Below are 19,703 nucleotides of genomic sequence, written 5' to 3'. Positions count from 1 at the left end.
TACTCCCTATATAAATATTACACTTCATACCAGCATGCAAAACCAAAGGTAGCCATGATTGATCTGCACTGGCTGGGACTTCCCATGATTCTTCACCCACCACTGCCCCAGTCCACAAGTATGTTTCCTCACATCAGCAACTCAGGGATGAGCAGTTCCCAGACTCTCCACCTGGTGGCGCTGGGCAAGTCCTGGAACTTCCTGTGCCTTTTCTCATTTTTGAGATGAAGATTCACTGGCACTGAGACTAAATGGGAAGACCTAGAATCTCTTAGGACAATTTCTGGCCTCAGTAAGTGGTCAGTATGATGGCTAATATGAGCTCACAGCCCAAGAGCCAGCAACTGCAACTTCCTCCTTCATTTTGGATAATTTTCTATGAATGAACTTCTAAGACTATGAGTGAGGAGACAAGCGCCTGAACCAAACCTGCTGCTCTTTGGTAACAAAACCAGAAGATCTAAACGTTTCCTTCTATTCAAGTCTTTGTCTACATACATACATACATATGTACATGTAAGTATGTATAATTTATATATATATATATATATATATATATATATATATTTTAGTTGGAAATACTATTTTCTGTAGCTCTGACTGGTCTGAAATTCATGCCTATGTGCATACATAAATGCAGGTGCTGGAGGGTTTGAGAAGGGGGCATTGGATCATGTGGAGCTGAAATTACAGGTGGTTATGAGCTGCCCTGTGTGCATCCTGGGAACTGAACTCTTGATTCTTGATATTTTTTTTTACACAAGCATGCATTAGTTTCATGTAAATTATTTCCTTATAAGTGAGGAGGAGACAGAGAATCTTCAATGTTTTCATCTGTATAAATCGACCTGATGTCAGGGGATGAAAATTACACAGGCTTAAATTAAAAAGGTTGAAACAGGACCCAGAGTTAAAGAAACACTAAGTTCCTTGGAATAAGGTTCCCTGTTAATTTAAGACCTTATTACCAGATCCAATTCTGTGCTGAAATAAGAAGCACCTGAAGTCAATTGCATCCTTGGCTGGGGTAAATTGGTTTCTGCAGGAAGCCAAGCAGGCCTGGTCTTATGACTAATGTGCACACAGTCTCATCTGTGAGTGAGCCGAGTCACAGCATAGGACCAAGACTGCAGGTCAGTGCTCCCCAGTATCCAGCCTGCCCCACACCTCTGCCAGAGGGAGTTCAGTCCTAGCATCCCTTAATGTTCACAAATGCCCTGCATGCTGTCCCTCCACCTCAGATCTCTTACTTCTGCCCACTCTGTGATCACAGTTGATATTTTCTGATGAAAAGCACCACCATGCAAAAGGGAGGCAAGAAGTCCTGACCCGTGTCCACGAGCCAGGCCTTGCTTTGGGACACAAATGCAACCTGAGAGTCCTGCGCTGGCTCCTTCCTCTCATCTTTAACCGTTTGGCAGGGGCGGTCAACACATTTAAGGTGGCTGACGCTGCTGTCCTTCAGCAGCTGTCACTTGAGTCCCTGCAGCAATGACCTTCCCTCCATCACATTCATAATTATTTCTACAACCTCCAACTTCCCTCAGGCCTCTTCCCATCAAGACGCTACTGACTTCCATGCAGGACCTCAAGGGTAAGCTTCCTATCATGGCGGAGAGTGAGGCTAGCACCTGAGAGGAAGTCCGTGTGGCACGAGGTGGGATGAGGAGGAAGTGCTCAGTGTCCTGCCATCAGCATACAACAGCATAGATGGCCAGTCTGGAGTGCGGTTCTCAGAGTCCAGTCTGTGGGCAGCGTCCTACTCCTCCCCACCGTGCTCAGGAGGCAGGGAAGGCTGGCACAGGAGGCCTTGAGAACAGAATGGACAGCCAAGGACAGCAAGAGCCTGTCTCTGAAGAATATCTACAGCTCAGCGTGGGAGGAATCCAAGGCTGAGGGCAAACGCTCAAGTCTAAAGCAGCAAACACTGCAGCAATCTAGTCCTGGATTTGGGGGGGAGGGGTGAGGGAGAGAGGAAGAGGAGCCACCACATCAGTGGATCTGTCCTTGTGTGGGGGGTGGATGGGCATGTCCGTAAGTGGGGGGCAGCCTGTGAGAGCGAGTGTGTGCAGGCACAGCCAGATTACTGAGAAAATAAGTAAATGAGCTTGTGGGAAGGATTGAGGGAGAATAACTGAGTAGGTGACAGAGGCTACTGAAGAAACGTGCTGTTTACTACACACTCGAGAGCCTAAGACAGCAAAGGGGGCTGCCTGTATTCATCCTACTCCCAGGGAAAGGAACAAGAAAGGGTAGGTGTGTGAGAAAATGAGTAAGTCAGGATATGAGTGGGGAAAGACGGGGGCATGTAGGGGAGAGAGGGAGAGGGAGAGAGAGAGAGAGAGAGAGAGAGAGAGAGAGAGAGCGCATTATGGTGTGTATGTAAAAGAGTGTGTGAGATTGTGTGTGAGAGAGAGATTCTATGTGCGAAAAAGAATCTCAGTGAAAGTAAGAAAGTGTGTGTGTGTGTGTGTGTGTATGTGTGTGTATGTGTGTGTATGTGTGTGTATGTGAGAGAGAGAGAGAGCGCGCATTATGGTGTGTATGTAAAAGAGTGTGTGAGATTGTGTGTGTGAGAGAGATTCTATGTGCGAAAAAGAATCTCAGTGAAAGTAAGAAAGTGTGTGTGTGTGTATGTGTGTGTATGTGTGTGTATGTGAGAGAGAGAGAGAGAGAGAGAGAGAGAGAGAAAGTATATGTGTAAGAGAGAGATAAATGTGTATATGAGAAAGTGTGTGGAAAAGAAAATGTGTGTGAGATTGTATGTGTGTGTGAGACAGTATATGTGAAGAGTTGTGTATAGGAAGGAGTGTGTGTATGAGAGAGAAATGTGAAAGAATATGTATTATATGTCAGAAAGAGCATTGTGTGTATATGTGGTGTTTGTGTGAGAAAGTGTATGTGAGAGATTGTGTGTGTGAGAGGTGGGGTGGGGCCCATGAGAGTGCAGTGTATGAGTGTGAGCCGTGGCTGGGGCTGAATGTACATGCATAGGTCTGAGCATCTGTGCATATTGGTCTGTACGTATGAGGAGAGTATGAGAAAGGCAAGCAAGTATGGGTCTGAAATACACAACAACTTGTGTAAAATGAACAGAATGCTTTTGAATAAAAAAAAAATCACTAGTGAGATGCAGCTGTGTGTGCGTGTATAGGATACATATGAACACCGTATGAACAATCCGATCCTGTGGCCAAGCCCAGAGGACATCACAAAAGTGAGTATGTGGCGTGCTGACAAGCTGTGTGTGCAGTTGCATGTGCCAGCTTTGTGTGAGGACAGCAGAGACACAGAAGGTAAACATGGGTGCACGGGTGTAGCGGTGCACACGGGGCACAAGCACAGAACATTTGGAATTATCACACAGCCAGGAGGGCAGGAATCTAGTAACCTTTCAATGTTCGCTATTTCTCTGCACTCCCATAAGAACATGCAGTTATGCACGCGTTGCTCTATTAGACTATAGAGATGAAGTGACTTCATGGCTTTGTGTCTGTTTTCCCTATAGACATCACCCTTGAAAGGTCCAACCTCCTGTCAGCACAGGCATCTGACCCCTGTCCCAAAGGCTTGTGTCCTCGTTTCTCTGAGGAGCACTTTGTACTGACCCAGGAGCTGGCATGCAGCCTCAGTTCCAGATGGGAGTAGCCATCTGCCTACAGTCTGAGTCTCCAGGTTGTTGTGGATGGGCTCTGTCCCGTAGACTCCCGTGACACGTGAGTGGGACCAGAAGGCACTGCTGAATTGAAACGTGTGCAAGCCTAAACACATTTTCACTGTGTTAACACTGTTAGGATGGTTTGTGATAAGCCACAGCTGTGACGTGTGACCAAGCTGCTACCCTGCACAGCCACCAAAACCAAAGCTGCCAGGGGAAGCCAGCAGCTATAGGCATAGCAAAGAAACCCAACAGTAATTTCAAAATCGGAGCCCCTTCAGAGGCAAGCAGAGCCTCCTGCTCTTCTTTCTGCCCCTCCCCCATCAAGGCACCTACTCTGGCACTATCCTCGTGAGCCTGCCTTCTACCCGCCCCCCCACCCCCCCCCACCCGCATCACCCAGTTGCACACTGATGTCCCTGTTGCTGCCACAAGTCACTGCTCCTGTTCCTCCCCTCTGCTCAGCACCTAGAGGACAAGACCTCTCTACAGTGTGTACTGATCAGCCATCAGGACAAGGGCCTGCCTCCATGCTCGCTAAATATCTGTTCAGAGTGGAGTGGAGTCACAAAGTGCAGACACTGCTTTACGATGGAGCTCAATTCTTATTCAAGTATCTCAGGATTACAACACTAATAACTGACTAAGTATCCAATGGATTAATTCTGTTAAGAAGTAATTCTACAAATCCCAGTCTGCCACCGAATGCTTAGTCTAAATGCTCTACAGGAAAGGGTGTGTGCAGATAAAATTTTAGATTAGACAATTCAGTAGATGACAAACAAATCAGGCCTCTGGGAGTGAGCTGGGTTGGGGAGTGACTCACCACAGTCTCCTCCAGTCCCTTGAGGTCCTCCCTGGCTTGCTCCCTTTTGTCATTGAGCAATCTGAGAGACAGAAAGGAATCGTGAGCCACTGAGGCAGCAGCACCAGAATTGGAGCAGATGCAGTTTGCACCTCAGGCATACCTCAGCAAGGAAGGCTAGGCAGAGAACAGCCCAAGCCACTGCTGCTTTTAACAGCAGGAGTCTCCAGGGCTCCACTAGGGCTGGTCCTGGGGGGGGGGGGGGTGACAAGTCAGGGAAGGGTTAAGGCACTCACAGGAGCTTCTCCAGTTTCACTTCTCTCTCCTGGTCCTCTATTTTCAGCTTGTTATAATCAGAGCTGAGCCTCTCCTGTTCCAGTTGCAGTTTCTGATTCAAACTGAAATTGAGAGGAAAAAGCAATATATTCCAGGTCAGCTTGAACTTCTGAGTCATCCGCCGAAAGCACTGGTTCTCTTCCAGCCCCATTAGTTCTGGGCAATAAAGGCAACAATTCCGGAGGATTTTGAGGGATCAGAGAACAACTTCACAGCTTCTTCTCTGCCCGAGTGAAAACTAATTTCTGGGGAGCAGCTCGGAAGCATGAAATGAAACAAAGGCTTTGCGGTTGTATTTATAGTTTGTTTGTGTGCAAGGGCTCTGTGGGGATATAATGACATTGGAGAAAAGATGATGCTTGAACATAGAGAGGAGGGAGGGAGGGAGAGGGAGAGAGAGAAAACGAGCCCTGTTATATACACTCTGCTGCTATACACACTCAGAGAACAGCTGTATACTCAGTAACTATTTGGCCATTCAACACCATCCCCCCACAAGTGTCGGAAGCTGTCTTCCATGGAGGACGGCAGCCGACATGGGGGCAGCCCTTGGACTACGGTTTTGTGGAGACAGAAAGTCAGCATCTGGCTGTGCTGGTCAAATTTATGTCAATTTGGCATGAAGTCATTTGGGAAGAGGGCTCTCAATTGAGGAACTGCCGCCACAAGATCTGCCTGAAGGCAAGTCTGCAGTATTTTATTGTTATTATTGATAAATGCTATGGTAGGAACAAGCTCTCCGAAGAGGTGCCATCCCTGGGCTGGTGGTACTGGGTGCTGTAAGAACGCAGGCTGAGCAAGCCATGAGGAGCAAGGCAGTAAGCAGCACCCCTCCAGAGCCTCTGTCCTAAGTTCCTGTCCTCACTTCCCTGGATGATGAACTGTCAACTGTTTAACTTGAAATAGATCCTTTCCTCCCCAAGATGCTGTTGGTCATGGTGTTTTCTCCAGCAACAAAAATTCTAAGACAGGAGGGTCTATTCCACTTCTGCCCCACGCCAGTGCTCATAAAGTCCTTCGAGAGGCTGAGACCACAAGACTGTGTGAAGGAAGCCAGAAGCACCAAGAGCCCAAGTCTAGAAAGCTCCCACAAGGAACTCATGTACTGACTTATATTATGTTCTCGCTATCTCCCTTTCTTTCTTTCCTTCTCTTTCAGAACAATGTCTTGAGGGATATTAATCAGAATTGTGTCCAGGAGAAGCTCAAGGGGTGTTGGAATGGGAAGGCGTAGAAGGGGTGGGGACAGGGCATGCAGAGGCCTGTCCTCAGACAGGCTGCACAGAGCCAGCACACCAGCTAGACTCCCACTTCCCTCCTCCTCTTCTTCAAGATGCAAATGCTCTTGCAAGCAGCTCACATACTCTGAAAAGATTTGGATCAGTAGCCTGGAGAATTAAACGCTTAGCTCCAGTCTGATTCCTATTTAGCCGTGTGACCTTAAGTAAATAATTCAACCTTGCTTCCTATATCTAATTCTTCATCTATAGAAAGAAGCAGTGGTGATGGTGGGAGGGTGGTAGGAGGGGTAGTGGAGAGGGTCTTGCCCTAGTTGGGGAGGGAGGGGCAGTGGGTGAAATTCTCTTCAGTATACATATTTTCGTTATAGTAGTATGCCTTTTAGGGGAGCATTTAAAAGGCTGTTCTGCAAAGGGGTTCAGAGACTGCCAAGAAGATCTACTATGTAAAGAGTATAAAGAACCCTAGAATAAGATCCCCCCCAGAAGCAAGTTTTGTAACCGGGGGACTTGTGCTACAGAAAAGGAAAGGGTACTGTGGAGCAGGGGGCTCCCCAAGGACTCTGAGAAGGCAGGATGTGGTCACAAGGCAGCATCCAGAAGTAAGTTGCAATGATGTCATCCCGATAGCAGCAGGAAGGGTTTATTGCCATCTATCACGCACAGACTCATACTGGCACAGGTCTTTGAGATGTACACACAGGTGACCAGGTGGCTACAGGTGCATAATCTGTTGGGCTGAAGAGGCCACAAAGCCAAACTGCTTCTCTGGAGTGTTTATTAATTCCTGGAGGAGGAATAGTCTTGTGGGTTTTTGTTTGGGTTTTTTTTTTTTCCTTCATACATTCATTTAGTCTTTCCGGCTCCTGGGTGTGTATCTTCCAAGCTGAGTCAGCCCTGAACTGGCTGGACTGATATGAAGGGGCAGCTGTCTTTGCATGCCACCTGCTGTACCAGAGCACTGGGGGGGACGGGGGGGGAGGACTGGGCTCCAGATGGGAGAACAGACCTCAGAGGCAGCACCACCCGGGCAGAACCCAGAGTCCAAGCACAGAGACAAGGGGCCCTGGCCAAAAGCCATGTCCTTTAAGTCTGTCACCAAAGGCTTGCCCGTGCCCGCCTGTATCCCATGAGCCCCCCAGCCCACTCACTCCCGAATCTCGTCAATGATTCTCTGCTTCTCCTCAATCTCATCGCGAAGTCTGGACAGCTGCTTTTGGTGCGCTTCCCGGTGACTCTCCATCTGCTGCTCCAGAGCTTTCTGCAAGCCAGGCCAGGAGAAATGTGGCATCAACTAGTCGGCACTCTGCCCCCTCAGTGACAAGCCCTGGATCCCTATCTACCTCCCTCAGATGTTAAACCCCCAAATTAAGGGTGATTCTGGCTCGTGTGCCCAAGCCTTGCTTCATTTGTACAGCAAAGCCCATGGATCTGTCACAAAACTGAGTGGGCCCCAGAGGCAAACCAGCCCAACGATGCACAGAAAGTCTGCCTTTGCCCTTCTACCCCCTCTCATCTGAGACCCGTGATTTTCCCAGTCAGGCCAGTCAGAACACAGCTTTCTTACTACCTGGGTGACTCCAGACAAGTCACTTAACCCCTTCAGGAGCTGGAAGCACAAAGACATTAGTGCAGGGTAGATGTATGCAGAGACACTTCTGGCTTCCTGCACAGTCCCATCAGCATCTTGCCGCTACATCAGGCCCAGCTGCATGGAAGGCCCAGTCATGGGTCCCATTCTCCCTGTCTGACTGACATGCACAGGTCTGGGGACAGCTGATTCCAGATGTGCACACACTCACCTTCACCTCCTCAGCATCCTGCAGCCTCGTCAGGTGCTCCTTTTCCTTATCTTGGAAACTGACTTCGTGCATTTTTTCTGTTTCAAACAGTAAAAAGTGACTGGAGTTTTAACTTGCAGGGCTTGTACCCCGAAGCAAAAATTCAGAAAACAAAACCATAACAGCACAGTGCAAATGCCAGCACGGAGTAGGGGGAGCCTGGCAAACACCCAACATCTTGGGTTGACTTCCTTTGGCCTGTCTTAGTACTTGGGACACCGAGTGGATTGCATCCCTAGGGAAAGGAAGGGGTTGCCTGGAAGCAGGCAGACCCACCTGGCCTCTGGGAGCCAGCCCTGAGGGTGCAGATTATAAAGCCCCTGTGAGCTTGAGGTGACATCTGGATTCATGTCACCTCGAGGATTCCACAAGGAGTTAATTTACCTCCCAGGAGTAGCTGTTGATTTTCTAAGAATCTGGAGCAGGAAAACAACCTAAAGATGAAAACTAGGGAAACAAATAAACTCTAACACTTTCTGGATTCACCAGGGGGCCCCAGGTGGGCAGGGCTGTGACCAGCACTCCTGTCTCTGTGCTCATGGGGTTCCCTGAGCATGTGTGCAAGGGCATCGAGCTGTGTACTGGTAGGTGGGGTGGGGAGCAAATGTCGTTTGGGCATTGACATCCGATTCATCATTTCTCTAGTCTATTTTACTTTATTTCAGGCCTTTTCTGTTTACATTTCTATTACAGTGTCCCCATTGCAGCAAATATATGCAAGACGGGAAAATGAATGCTTTTTTTTTTTTTTTTTTTTTTTTTTTTTTTTTTTTGTCCAGTATTAGGTGGCATGCTTTACTCCAAAATCCATTCCTTACCACAAAAATAAAATGTTACAAAGCTATGGCAGGGCCCTTTCTTCTTAATTTGCCTTTAGACCTGATGCAGCATGTATTTATCCAATAAATAGCTTGAAATGAAAATAAAAGGAATGAAATAATAACATCATCAATCCCACTGCTCATCAGAGTGATTTTATTTTTAAATATTAATTTCTAAGAATACAGGATCCATTTATCTTTAGTAACTGCAATAAAGATTTTATCCCTAACACTGTCATAACCATGGACACACACATACACACACACACACACACACACACACACGTGCTGTCTCAGACATGAAGACTAATAACCTATTAAAGTCTACTGAACTTTTAGATATTTTAGGTGGTTTTCTTTTCTCCTCTTCTCTGCATTCTTGCTTATGCTTTTCTGATCTAAAGCTTTGTGATGAGGGACTGGGAAAATGGCTTAGTATTTAAGAACACTTGATGTTCTTCCAGAGGACAGAGTTTAGGTCTCAACATTCATATCAGGTAGCTCACAAATGCCAATAATTCCACCTACAGGGCACTGAACACCCTCTTCTGGCTCCCTCAGGCACCTACACACATCATCATCATCGTCATCATCTTTAAAAATATAAAATCAAACTCTGCAATAAATGCTTAAAATTGGAGGCTCAAATGGCCTGAAGAACTGTTACAATTATCACATTGTTCTATAAAGAACTGATCTTCATTTCAGCCTTCAATCTGTGTGACTGCTCTCATTCTGCACACTGCAATGTTCTTAAACCCTGTCCTGGTTTCTGCATTCCTGATGGCCACTCAATATTTGCTTATGTTTACTCGGATTTATTAAGTGTTTCCTGTGTGTCAGGTACCACACAGCTAAGAGAAGAACTTGTTCAAAAGCCTAGCACTTAGTCCAAGTACAGAATCCTGAGGAAGGGCACAACCTATAGGGTTCCCCATAAGACAGAATTTGCATTTCAGAATCACCCCTGGGACACAGCAGAGTGACCAGTCCAGAGAAGACGGCAGTGAGACCCCTCAATAATACTGATTTAGCCACAATCACTAACTAGGTTGTTCCAAGGCAATCAGAACAGAAATAAGCAGCACCAGAGACATATCTGACAAGCCCAGGGACAAGCTTTGCAGAGCAAGAGGCCAATGGGGTTGGAAGGAGAGGATGCTGGCCCAGTCAGCTGGGTGGACAGAGGAAAGCTGGGAGGCAGCAGACACACAGTGGGGTAACATGTGTTTCTTTCCGTTATGCTGCAGTTCCCAGAAACGCTGTAGCTGAACAAAACTAAACATCAGACCTCAGCCAGCTCCAGACTGGCTCAGGCCAAGTGTCTGACAGCAGCAAAGGAGTCAGTATTTACCCTGGGCCCGGAGCTTGGCCAGTTCCTCGCTGAGGGAGTCCTGGGACTCTTCCAGCTGCCGCCTCTTCTGTTCCATGTTCTGCATGTAGTCTGTCAGAGACTTGATCTTGGCTTCATGCTTTGAAGAAGAAGACAGAGCAGAAGGAAAGGTGAGGACCTAGCATCTGATTATCTCGGCTCGTCTGGAGCTGTCCAACTGGAAAAGACATGTTAGAGACCGCCCCAAGGAATGGCACAACATTTCGTCCTTTGCCTGGGACTCAGAACTGAGGACCAAGGGAGCTCTCTGTCTCTCCCATGTACTCTGCAGCTCGCTGCCAGATGCTTCCAGATGCTGCGTGGCCATGTCCTTGTGCTTTCCCACTTGTCCCACATGGAGACCAAAGCCCGCCCTGGTTTCCTTCCTCGTGGTAAAAGCTCCCGAGCTAATGGTGTAGCTCCCTATTAGAGCACCTGCCCAGTGTCAGCAATGGTCTGGATTCGAAGGGAGCATCAGGGGGAGGAGGAGGAGGAGGAGGAACATCCAGGACTGAAGGCCTCTCTCTTTGGACACGTACCTATAGATTCAAACAGCACATCTGCTCTTCGTCTGTCCCTCAGAGACAGTTCAACTCTGGTCATTAGAGACTTTGCACCTTAAGGTTTCCTCTCTGCCTGTACCCTCCCTCCACACACGCACACGATGCCCTGGGTGACTCCTTACTAGGTTTTGTCATTTTCTCACAGCCCCTGGCTTCTGTTTAACATCACTGGCTTTTTGCTCATGACAGTATAGATACTTAATAAACACCAGTGGAATGAGTCAAGAAATGGGTGGGAGCTCAGGGGCTGAACAGGCATCATGTGACTTCTAGACAGATGGAATATGCAGACTGCTCCCCCTAGATCTGGGGACTCAGGTCTGGGCAGGACGACCCAGTCGAATGAATCCCAGTATCTAACTACTCCTCGGCAACCCAGTTGGAAGAGCTTTGGAAGGGATACGATATGAACAAAGAAGGGAGAATTTCAGTGAGGAAAACTCTTAGTTTTCATAAACCACACCAGAAAAGGAAGAGGCAAGGTTTCTGACCGAAGCAAAGGCTGAGTCAATGGCTTTCTGTATTGTGGCAGAGTGGGGAGTGCACTGGCTGCTAACTTAGGAAGGCTTTCCCGACTTCCGAAGCATCCTAGCTCTCATACACCAGTCAGTATCACCCCAAGGCCGGGGACCCCACACTTGAGAGTGAGTGCTGCTCCCCCTCTCCCTGGCTGCACTGGCTCCAGTGAGCAGCATCCACAGCCTGCGTCCTTGTCTAGGGAGTACTTTGAGCTCTGCAGACTGAGTCATGCCCTTGTCTACGGACTCTGCAGGCTGTACCGTCTCCTCCTCGCTCACCCACACAGGGCACAGCTAACCTGATCCAAGTAGTCCTGGCAGGGTACGGTGTGCAGGCGGGATTTGGGCATGGAGCTGCTCTGTCCAGCTGGACAGAGAAAGGGCTGGGCTCTGCCTATGGCTGACTTCAGTCCCCATCTGTTGGGAGTAGGAACAGCCCCCTAGCTCACGCCATAGTCTCAGAGGTGACCTAGAGACTAGAGTTGGGCTGTACTTTCCTCTCAGGTTTTATAAATTATAAACATGTCTTGCTGCAAATTAAAAAAAAAAGTTCTTGTTGCTAATGACAATATAGTTATAAAAAAACATACCAGCTTACAAATTAAGAGGCGTGTATGTGTGTGTGTATGTGTAAGCTCTGTTTTTGTTTTACCTTATTTTATATAATTACACTTTCCAAATGCCCAATTTTTATGGATTTTTGTCAGTGTTATGTAATATTGTTCCACATAACTTCATCATTTGTCTATTAACAGGTATTTGGGTAATGTATTGTACAATAATGTCAAATAATAGTGCATCCAGTAGTTTCCCTGTAAGCTTTTAATATTTTAATCAGAAAATTATAACGCCATATGACATTTAAAAATGTCATCTCCATTACCAATGAAAAATAGTATATATAAAATTACTGGACCAAATGATACTTCCGGGTTAGGGAAATGTACAAAGAGTAGCCTTCTGCACAAACATAATGGCCTACATCTGAATCTCCAGAAGGCATATAAAAGCTGACAGTGTTGGCGTTTGCCTACAGCCCCAGTACTGAGGACGGACAAAGACAGGTGGGTTCCAGAGGATTGTTGGCCAGTCTAGCCAAAACACAAGCACTAGACTCATCATCATGAGCATATATAGCAGTCAGGAAAAGCAGCAGAAGAAAGCACCCAAAGTCAGCCTTTGGTCTCCACATGTGCACATACATGTGAGCACACCTATATTGAGCTCACACATATAGAACACCAAATAGGTATTATTTTTCCTGGTTTTATATTTTACCAGTGTTTTCAAAAGGATTGCTAAATTATATCTCATCATGTTTATCAACATTCTACCACATACCAGCACGAAATAGCCCTTTAAATAATATTTCACTTAATATAAAAACAACCCATAGAATCCATTTTAGACAAGTAAGTTGGAGCTCTTTCTGTTACTGCATAATACGTTTAAAGCCATAGCACAATCTGATGCCCTCCCGCTTGGCACTGTTAGACATGCCAGTCCACACTGGTACCCATTTCCCCAAACGACTCAGGTATGAGGTGGTGAACAGTACACACTGGTACAGTTTCGGAAATCTCAAACCCAAATGTAAGCTTACATGTCCGTGCAGCCCAGAACTGTCCCATGGTCCTCTGAGCTACCTTCCTGAGAGGGAAACGCCATTCCAATGGGGAAAGAGCTGGCTTGTTAACTCATCAAGGACACATGCCCTGAGCTTGAGAAACCCAGACTTTACCATCGTGTATTTGGCAAAGTATTTAATCACAATCATACCTTTATTTGAAAAATAAATAAATAAATAAATAAATAAAATCTCCCTACAAAACTTTTTAAAGATCATGCAAGAAAATGCACATGAAATGGTTATGTTGTGTGTACATGTGAAAAACAGTGCAACAGCACCTGCCACCACCACCAAGCGTAGTTTCTACCCATACATCTTATACTGTTCCCATGGTAGGGATTTACAGATGTAGGAATCTTCCCGAGCTAATAGGAGACTTAAAGATACATCATATATGCTCAACTACAAAGTCACCCATGAGTGGGCAGAGAAATAGAGATACTTTGAAGACAGAAGCCTTGAGGGATTTGTGTAATTTACACAACAAAATCTAGGTTTAAGGATAAACCCAGAGACCAGGCTTGGTAATTCACACCAATCACCCATATTCGAGTAGGGGGTGAGGGGTGGGGCTGAGAAAAGAGTTCAAGACTAATCTTAGACTACAAGCAGCATCAGACCATCCCACTACAGGAGGAGGATGAGTTCAAGGATAATCCCAGCTACAGAGTAGAATCTGTGTTTCAGAAACACAACAGGACTGTGGGCTATCTTAAGGTCCACTCATATAAGGCCGAGTGCACTGGCTCTCCCTAGTACGCACTATTAACCCCGAGAAGGGCACCGGGCCAGGGGCAGACCTCAGTGGATGCTCGTGGACAGGATCAAATGGATAGCCTACCTGTGAGATAAGCAACTGGCACGCTGCCAGCTCGCGCTCACTGGCATTCATCTTCCTGTTAGAGTCCATCTGGGCACTCTCCAGCTGCTTGCTGCGGTTCACGAGAGACTTGACCTCCGACTTCATCTTGCTAATGTACAGGCGTGCCATGGTGAACTCCTCCTCAATGACCCCGTTCACATCTGCCAGCTGAGCACAGAAGGACACATCAGAGGTTTGTGAACCCTGACCATGGGTCCCTGAGACAGCCCTAGCTTTTGGGCAAACATTGTAGCCACAGGGGAAGCCAAAAACATACATGTCGAAGTCACCATCAAGTCCTCAGAGATTGCACACAAAAGAGTTCCCATCAAAACCCACATCAAACATGCTCCTCTGTTAACCATATACTTCCTTATAACCGATTTAAGGATAGAAAGGATGATACAAAAAGAAAAACTACTGAAGAATTTATAAAGGAGAACCCTCCTCAGAAGCCTCACCCTGCATGTCTACAACGGTGACCCAATGTCCCTAGTGGGGGCCCTTCATAATCTCGCCTGTAGAGAAGTTCCACCCAGCCCTGCAATTCTCTTCTCCACACTTTCCGTAGTGGTGAGGAGCCTGATGTCTACGTGCAATGGCTGGACTATAAAAGACTTTTGCCACACTCTTCAAACAGAACCTCTAATGCCAGAGAACGCACCAATTGCCCAGTGCCTCCTCATGTGAAGATTTCCATGCTTAGCCATCTGCGGCTACCCATCTTTTCCTTTGCCTTTTTGGAGCTGCCCTTCCAAGTAGACAGTAACCTACCTAATAAGATATCTAAGAACAAGCCTAAGTTAACATTGACAAGAGATGGTTCTGACAGAATTCCTGAATGAGGTATATCTGGCTTCTAACTTTCAGAACTCCACTGGAAAACAAAAATGGAGACAAGGTATTGGGTTAGACCCATCTGCTAAGATGCATGGTATACAAGCTGAACCATACAGAAAAGTAGCTTTGTGTGCACTATGTTTAACCACCAGAGGGCAGCCTTGCACCTTAGGAAGACTATGTCCCAGCAGAATCTAGCCCAGGAAAGCCAGCAATTTCTGATGTTCGGTGTCCTCCCACCAGTCTCCTCTCTACCCCTCCCACCTCTTCAAACGTTATCACTGCTGTCATTAAGTCACATATTTTTCTGTGTAAACATTTGAGAGCTGAGAGAAAATGATATTGGGTATGAGCCCTAAATATTGGTAGCAAACATGAAGTAGTTTTGTGTGCCTGTATTGTGATTTTTAACCATATAAGAATTCAATAATACCTAACAATGACTGCAGCACAATACTAAGTGAACAGCAAGAAAAGCTACAATTATCAGCTGTGAGTCCCCATCATGGAGGCCCTTGCTAAATGTAAGTTGGGTTTGTGACTGAGATTTGCCTCCCGATACTGCTCCCCATTCCATCCCTCCCATAATGTAACAGCACAGATACACTGGCAGCCTTTGTCATTGGTCCAGCATGGAAGGAGGCTCTCTGAGAATACTGTGATCTATAAGTGAGAGTCATCGATGAAATTAACTAGGGCATCTAGTGTCTGGAACCTAAAAATAATCCCAAAGCATGCAATTAAGTATTTAAAAATCCTCCCATCATACTTATGATTTCCGGCAAGAAGGACCTTTAATGGCGCAAAGCAGACAGGCTTTGCATTCACTAATGTGTTCCTCAGCTCAGTGTAAGATCTTAGCATAAAAATACCTTTTCTTATTGTTATCAGCAAGAGGTGCCAACGCCCCACAAATCAGCTCCATGAGGTCCTGCGAGCCTTTAATCAGCCCCAGGTCAGAACTACACTGCTCAACAGCAACATGTGGCTCTAAACATTAACCGTCAAGCACAGACCAGCCGAGCTGGGACTTAAAAGCTTAACCTGGCAGGGCCTGAAACTGTTGCCTTGCAGCTGCCCTAAGGCTACATAGATTGGGAATTTCTGGTATATAGTCCCCTCTCCTGGATAAAAGTGGTTAGTGATACAGTACACTGGATGTAAATGAATAAAGACTTGACAGCTGGTGTTACAGCAGTGATCTTGGTACGTGAGGCAAAAGCGTAAAGATATGAAAATGAAAGTAGCTAAGGATGGGCAGAGAGGAAACACAACAGTCGGGTCCTGTGGATTGTGGAGCCACTGCAATGAAACAAAATTGGGTTTTCTAACTTTAATAAGCCACGAATCATCTTGTTAAAACACAGAGTCCGATTCAGTATGTCTGAGGTCAGCCTGGGGTCTAAATTGCTAATTAGCCCCAGGTGATGCAGATGACCCTGAGTAACAAGGCTCAGCCTCCTCCTGTTACACATAATTAAGTGTGGTTTACTCTTTCAGCCCCTGCTAGCTGCCTCTTTCAGCTGGAAGCTTTCTCAATTCGGTACTGCTTGGCTAGAGAATTCTCACTGCATTGGGTTGGGGGCTGGGGAAGGGTGGGGACTGAGACCTGGCCTGCAGCTTCTCCCAGCTGAGCCCCAGTGTGAGAGCATTGCAGGTAAGGCTAAAGAAAAAAACCAAGTCACACAAAACCAACCAAGACTGGAAGATGCTCCCCAGATCTGAAAGGCAAACTGTTCCTCTCCATCCCCTCCCCCAGCCCCTGCTTCATGCACCAGCTCTCCTTTTTCAGCATGGCCCTGGTGCAGAGTACAGCGCTGAGCCTCAGGTGCTGCAGAGCTTGACTCGGATCACAGCAGTCAGGGCAGGGACAGAGAACACAAGCCTGGCTTACAGTCTTCACGTCGTTGGTGCCAATGATTCCACCGATCTCCCCCAGGTCCTTGAGTAGCAGGTTCAGGATCTCTGTGGCCCTCTTTTTCTGGTGGTTACTAAGCTCTTGCAGCTGACTCAGCTCTCGCTGCGTGGTTGTCAATGTCGTCTGGAAAACAAAGTCAGCCACAAGTTACCAAGGTGGCCCATGAATTTCCACCTGTGACCTCCCGAGCTCAACAGCCCATGCCAGACCCAGCTCTTTAGTCACTCCTCTGATCTCAGTGGAAAAGCTCTCTGAAGGCTGACTGCTGCTTAGCACTTGGCTCTGATACAGGAACTTAGTTCAGAGATGTTACCTTGTAAAACCAGATATGTATTATTATTATTATTGGTTATATCGACGCTAGCGAAGTGAGTTACTACTGTAAATGAATGCAGGGCTCACTGTGTCAAGGTAAGAACTGACTCCAGCAAACTGTCCTCTCACCTCCACCCATGAACCATGGTACATGAACATAAAAATAAGTAAATTGTAATAAGGCCTTTTAAATACATAAGAGGTTGGAGAGATAGCTCCGTCTGTAAGGTGCTTGCGGCACAAGCATGAGGACCTAGGTTTGACTCCTGGAAGCCGTATCTGGGTCTGGTGGTGCGCCATTGTTATCCCAGGACTGGAAGGATTCCTGTGGCCCACTGGCCAACAATCTACCATACTCTGAGACTGTCTCAAAAAAACGAGACAGAGCACACTTTAAAGAAGGATGCTGAGGGCTGACTTTGGTCTCTACCTGTACACACTAGCACAAAAAGAGGCCCTACGTTTATAGGATTTAACTACATTTTCTAACTTACCAAAGGTTGTTTCTCCCCCCCCCCTGTTCTATTTCAGGTTCTCCCGCTCCATGCTCAAACAAAAATCTCCTCCCTGGGTCCCATCCAAATACCCTGAGTAATGGGGTCTGGAATCAATAGCTCAGACAAACATTAATGAGGGCAGGTAACAACTTAGAACATCTTCTAGTCCTCAGGGAAGCCAAATTAAATACTATAATTCTTCAAAATTACTCAGGTTCCATAGCAGAGCTTCTTCATAGCAGCAAAAGCTCGATTTTCTCACCAAACTTTGTCAAATTAACCTCTTTTCTATCCCCCCACCCCGATTGTTAGCAGGAAAAGCAATGTCTTCTTCACTCGCAGCAATGGAATCGTACCTCTTCTAGCATCTTGGTACCAACAGCCTGTGCTGCAGAAGGGAGTCCTCTACTCCCCGGGCCTTGCAAGTTAATTCAAAGGCATTTGCAGTGAGTCGCTACCACTTACTAAAAATAGTATATTAAAGCAGTCTGATAACAGTTGTTCTGACACAAAACGAGAAGCGTACTATAGAAAATCTTGCCTTGCTTTCAGATGCACAACACAGAAGGGACAAGCTGTAGGAACCCAGGGGGACACTAAGTAGAGGCAGAGTGGCAGTCCTCTCAGTGAGTCTGCAGGGACTTACAGTCCATCAGCACTGCCAACTATTTATTTCACCTTATTTAATACCACAGACACAGCAGCCCTGTCTCCTGGAAACCATTAGGAAGGCCTTTCTTCCCCATGCAGTAGGATGTGGGGAGTAAATAGCACTTCCTGTCCGCTCCACTGCCAGCAGTCAGTGCTTTCCTCCCCACCTGCTCTGAGTGCCCGGGACTGATTTTCTATTAAGGTTTCTATTATGGCACAGTCCAGGACACCGGGACCTTCAGGCAGAGACACCAAGGACACCAGGCTATAGCCACTTAATTTCTCCGTGAGCCATCTCCAGGCATCAAAGGGCATGGCATCCGCCACATCACCAAATGCTCACCGGCCACAGCAGACTGCCTGTCACTAGCCCACCAAGTAAAACCCACAGCAGCTGTCTCTCAGGGAGGAACCAGAAATACAGCGATCCCTCGGCTGGAAGCCAGTGAACAGGGCTAGCTTACCTCTGTCCTCCCGACTAGGACAAGAGGCTGGGAAGTCGGGGAACACCATCATTCAGCAGGATGTAAACTGTGGACTGCTGAACTCCTGGGCATCCGGCATCCCCTGCCTCTGCTCTTTAGTAACAACACTTTCAGTGCTATTCAGTGACCACACACAGAGGTCCTTGCTAAGTGCTTTATGTAAAGCGTCACAAACACACAAAAAGTCAAACTTCTCACTAAGCTTTTCCTGGATCTAGCATCTGCATTTTACCCTTTCCAGAAAGCACTCTTGCTGATGTCATCAGCTTCCTGGGTGTAAAGCAGCTGTGCTGGGTAGTCTGTGGTGAAGGGACTGCAGGAGAGGCCTCAGGGAGCACACCAAGTCTTACACAGATAAGCACTCAGCCAACTGCCTTCCCAGCTAAGTCTGTCAACAGAGAAGCCCCGCCCCCTTTAACACCATTGCTCCAACCGTTTTCTGGGCCAGCTCATCAGTCAGTTGCTCGTTGGCCCTGGTCTTGTCCTCCACTTCTTGTGACTTCTGGTCGTAATTGACAGCCAGCTCCTCCAGGGCCTGGAGGACTTCTTTCACTTCGTCTTTAGCTGCCTCATTTTCGATCTGGAGGCGTGTCAGCTCCTCCTGGATCTTCTCATAGTCCCTTCTCGTGGAAGCCAGGAGCTGGGGCAAGGAGAAGGCCAGGTGAGTGCACTAATTATATGTCAACGGCCTGCGCTCTACCTGCACAAAGCAATTTTAAAACTAGATCCGGGAGAACAAGTTGGGAGCAGTCAGATTGTGGAGAACTCTCACTATGTGTTACAGATGCTAAACACATTTTCAAATGTTATTTCAAAAATCTTTTCTCTTTTTTTCCTTTTAAGAATTTTATGCTCTAAGTCAGACTGAGACACACACATACGCGCGCGCACACACACACACACATACACGAGCGCACCAGGGCACTACAGCTGGTTAGCTTTTTCATGTTAAACAAAAGATGGGAGAACTGCTTTTAATGAGTGGCAGTACACTGGCAGAGCCGCTGGAAACAGGGCCACAATTTCATATTGTATTTAAGTTGATTTCAAAATAACCCAGACAGTACTTGAAATGAAGTTACTTTCCTTTAATGTTTATCAGAACTGTATAGAAGAATATACCCTATAATCTATACACATGGTAAAATGAGTTCCTGGGTTTGTGGATGTTTCATGTAGCTGTTACCATTGTTATTTTCTGATTACCTTAATGGACGTTTATCATTTTGCAAGGAAAAAATGTTAAAGTTTGAATGGTAACAAAAGGAATTGATCCAAGGCAGTTGAACCACTCTTGGAGATGCAGAGAACATGTGGAAGCAGACAACAGAAAACATAAGTGGCCTCAGCCAC

At 46.7% G+C, this 19,703-nt stretch overlaps 1 protein-coding gene across 1 annotated transcript in view; it reads right to left on the bottom strand.

The window, feature by feature from the left end:
• The window catches only part of Kif5c (kinesin family member 5C), a 158,182-nt gene that overhangs the window by 26,311 nt on the left and 112,168 nt on the right, over nucleotides 1-19,703 (bottom strand). The window contains exons 14-21 of the mRNA XM_021184624.2: nucleotides 18,784-18,990; nucleotides 16,379-16,525; nucleotides 13,624-13,812; nucleotides 10,054-10,171; nucleotides 7,840-7,916; nucleotides 7,189-7,298; nucleotides 4,760-4,861; nucleotides 4,485-4,545 (exon numbers count right to left, since the gene is read on the bottom strand). Coding sequence (XP_021040283.1) covers nucleotides 4,485-4,545; nucleotides 4,760-4,861; nucleotides 7,189-7,298; nucleotides 7,840-7,916; nucleotides 10,054-10,171; nucleotides 13,624-13,812; nucleotides 16,379-16,525; nucleotides 18,784-18,990 — 1,011 coding nt within the window. The remainder of the gene's footprint in view (nucleotides 1-4,484; nucleotides 4,546-4,759; nucleotides 4,862-7,188; nucleotides 7,299-7,839; nucleotides 7,917-10,053; nucleotides 10,172-13,623; nucleotides 13,813-16,378; nucleotides 16,526-18,783; nucleotides 18,991-19,703) is intronic.

Source organism: Mus caroli, chromosome 2 (genome assembly GCF_900094665.2).
Source record: "Mus caroli chromosome 2, CAROLI_EIJ_v1.1, whole genome shotgun sequence".
NCBI classification, from domain to species: Eukaryota; Metazoa; Chordata; class Mammalia; order Rodentia; family Muridae; genus Mus; species Mus caroli.
The sequence above is the reverse complement of the archived record's forward strand: the minus strand, read 5'-3'. Positions and strand labels throughout refer to the sequence as shown.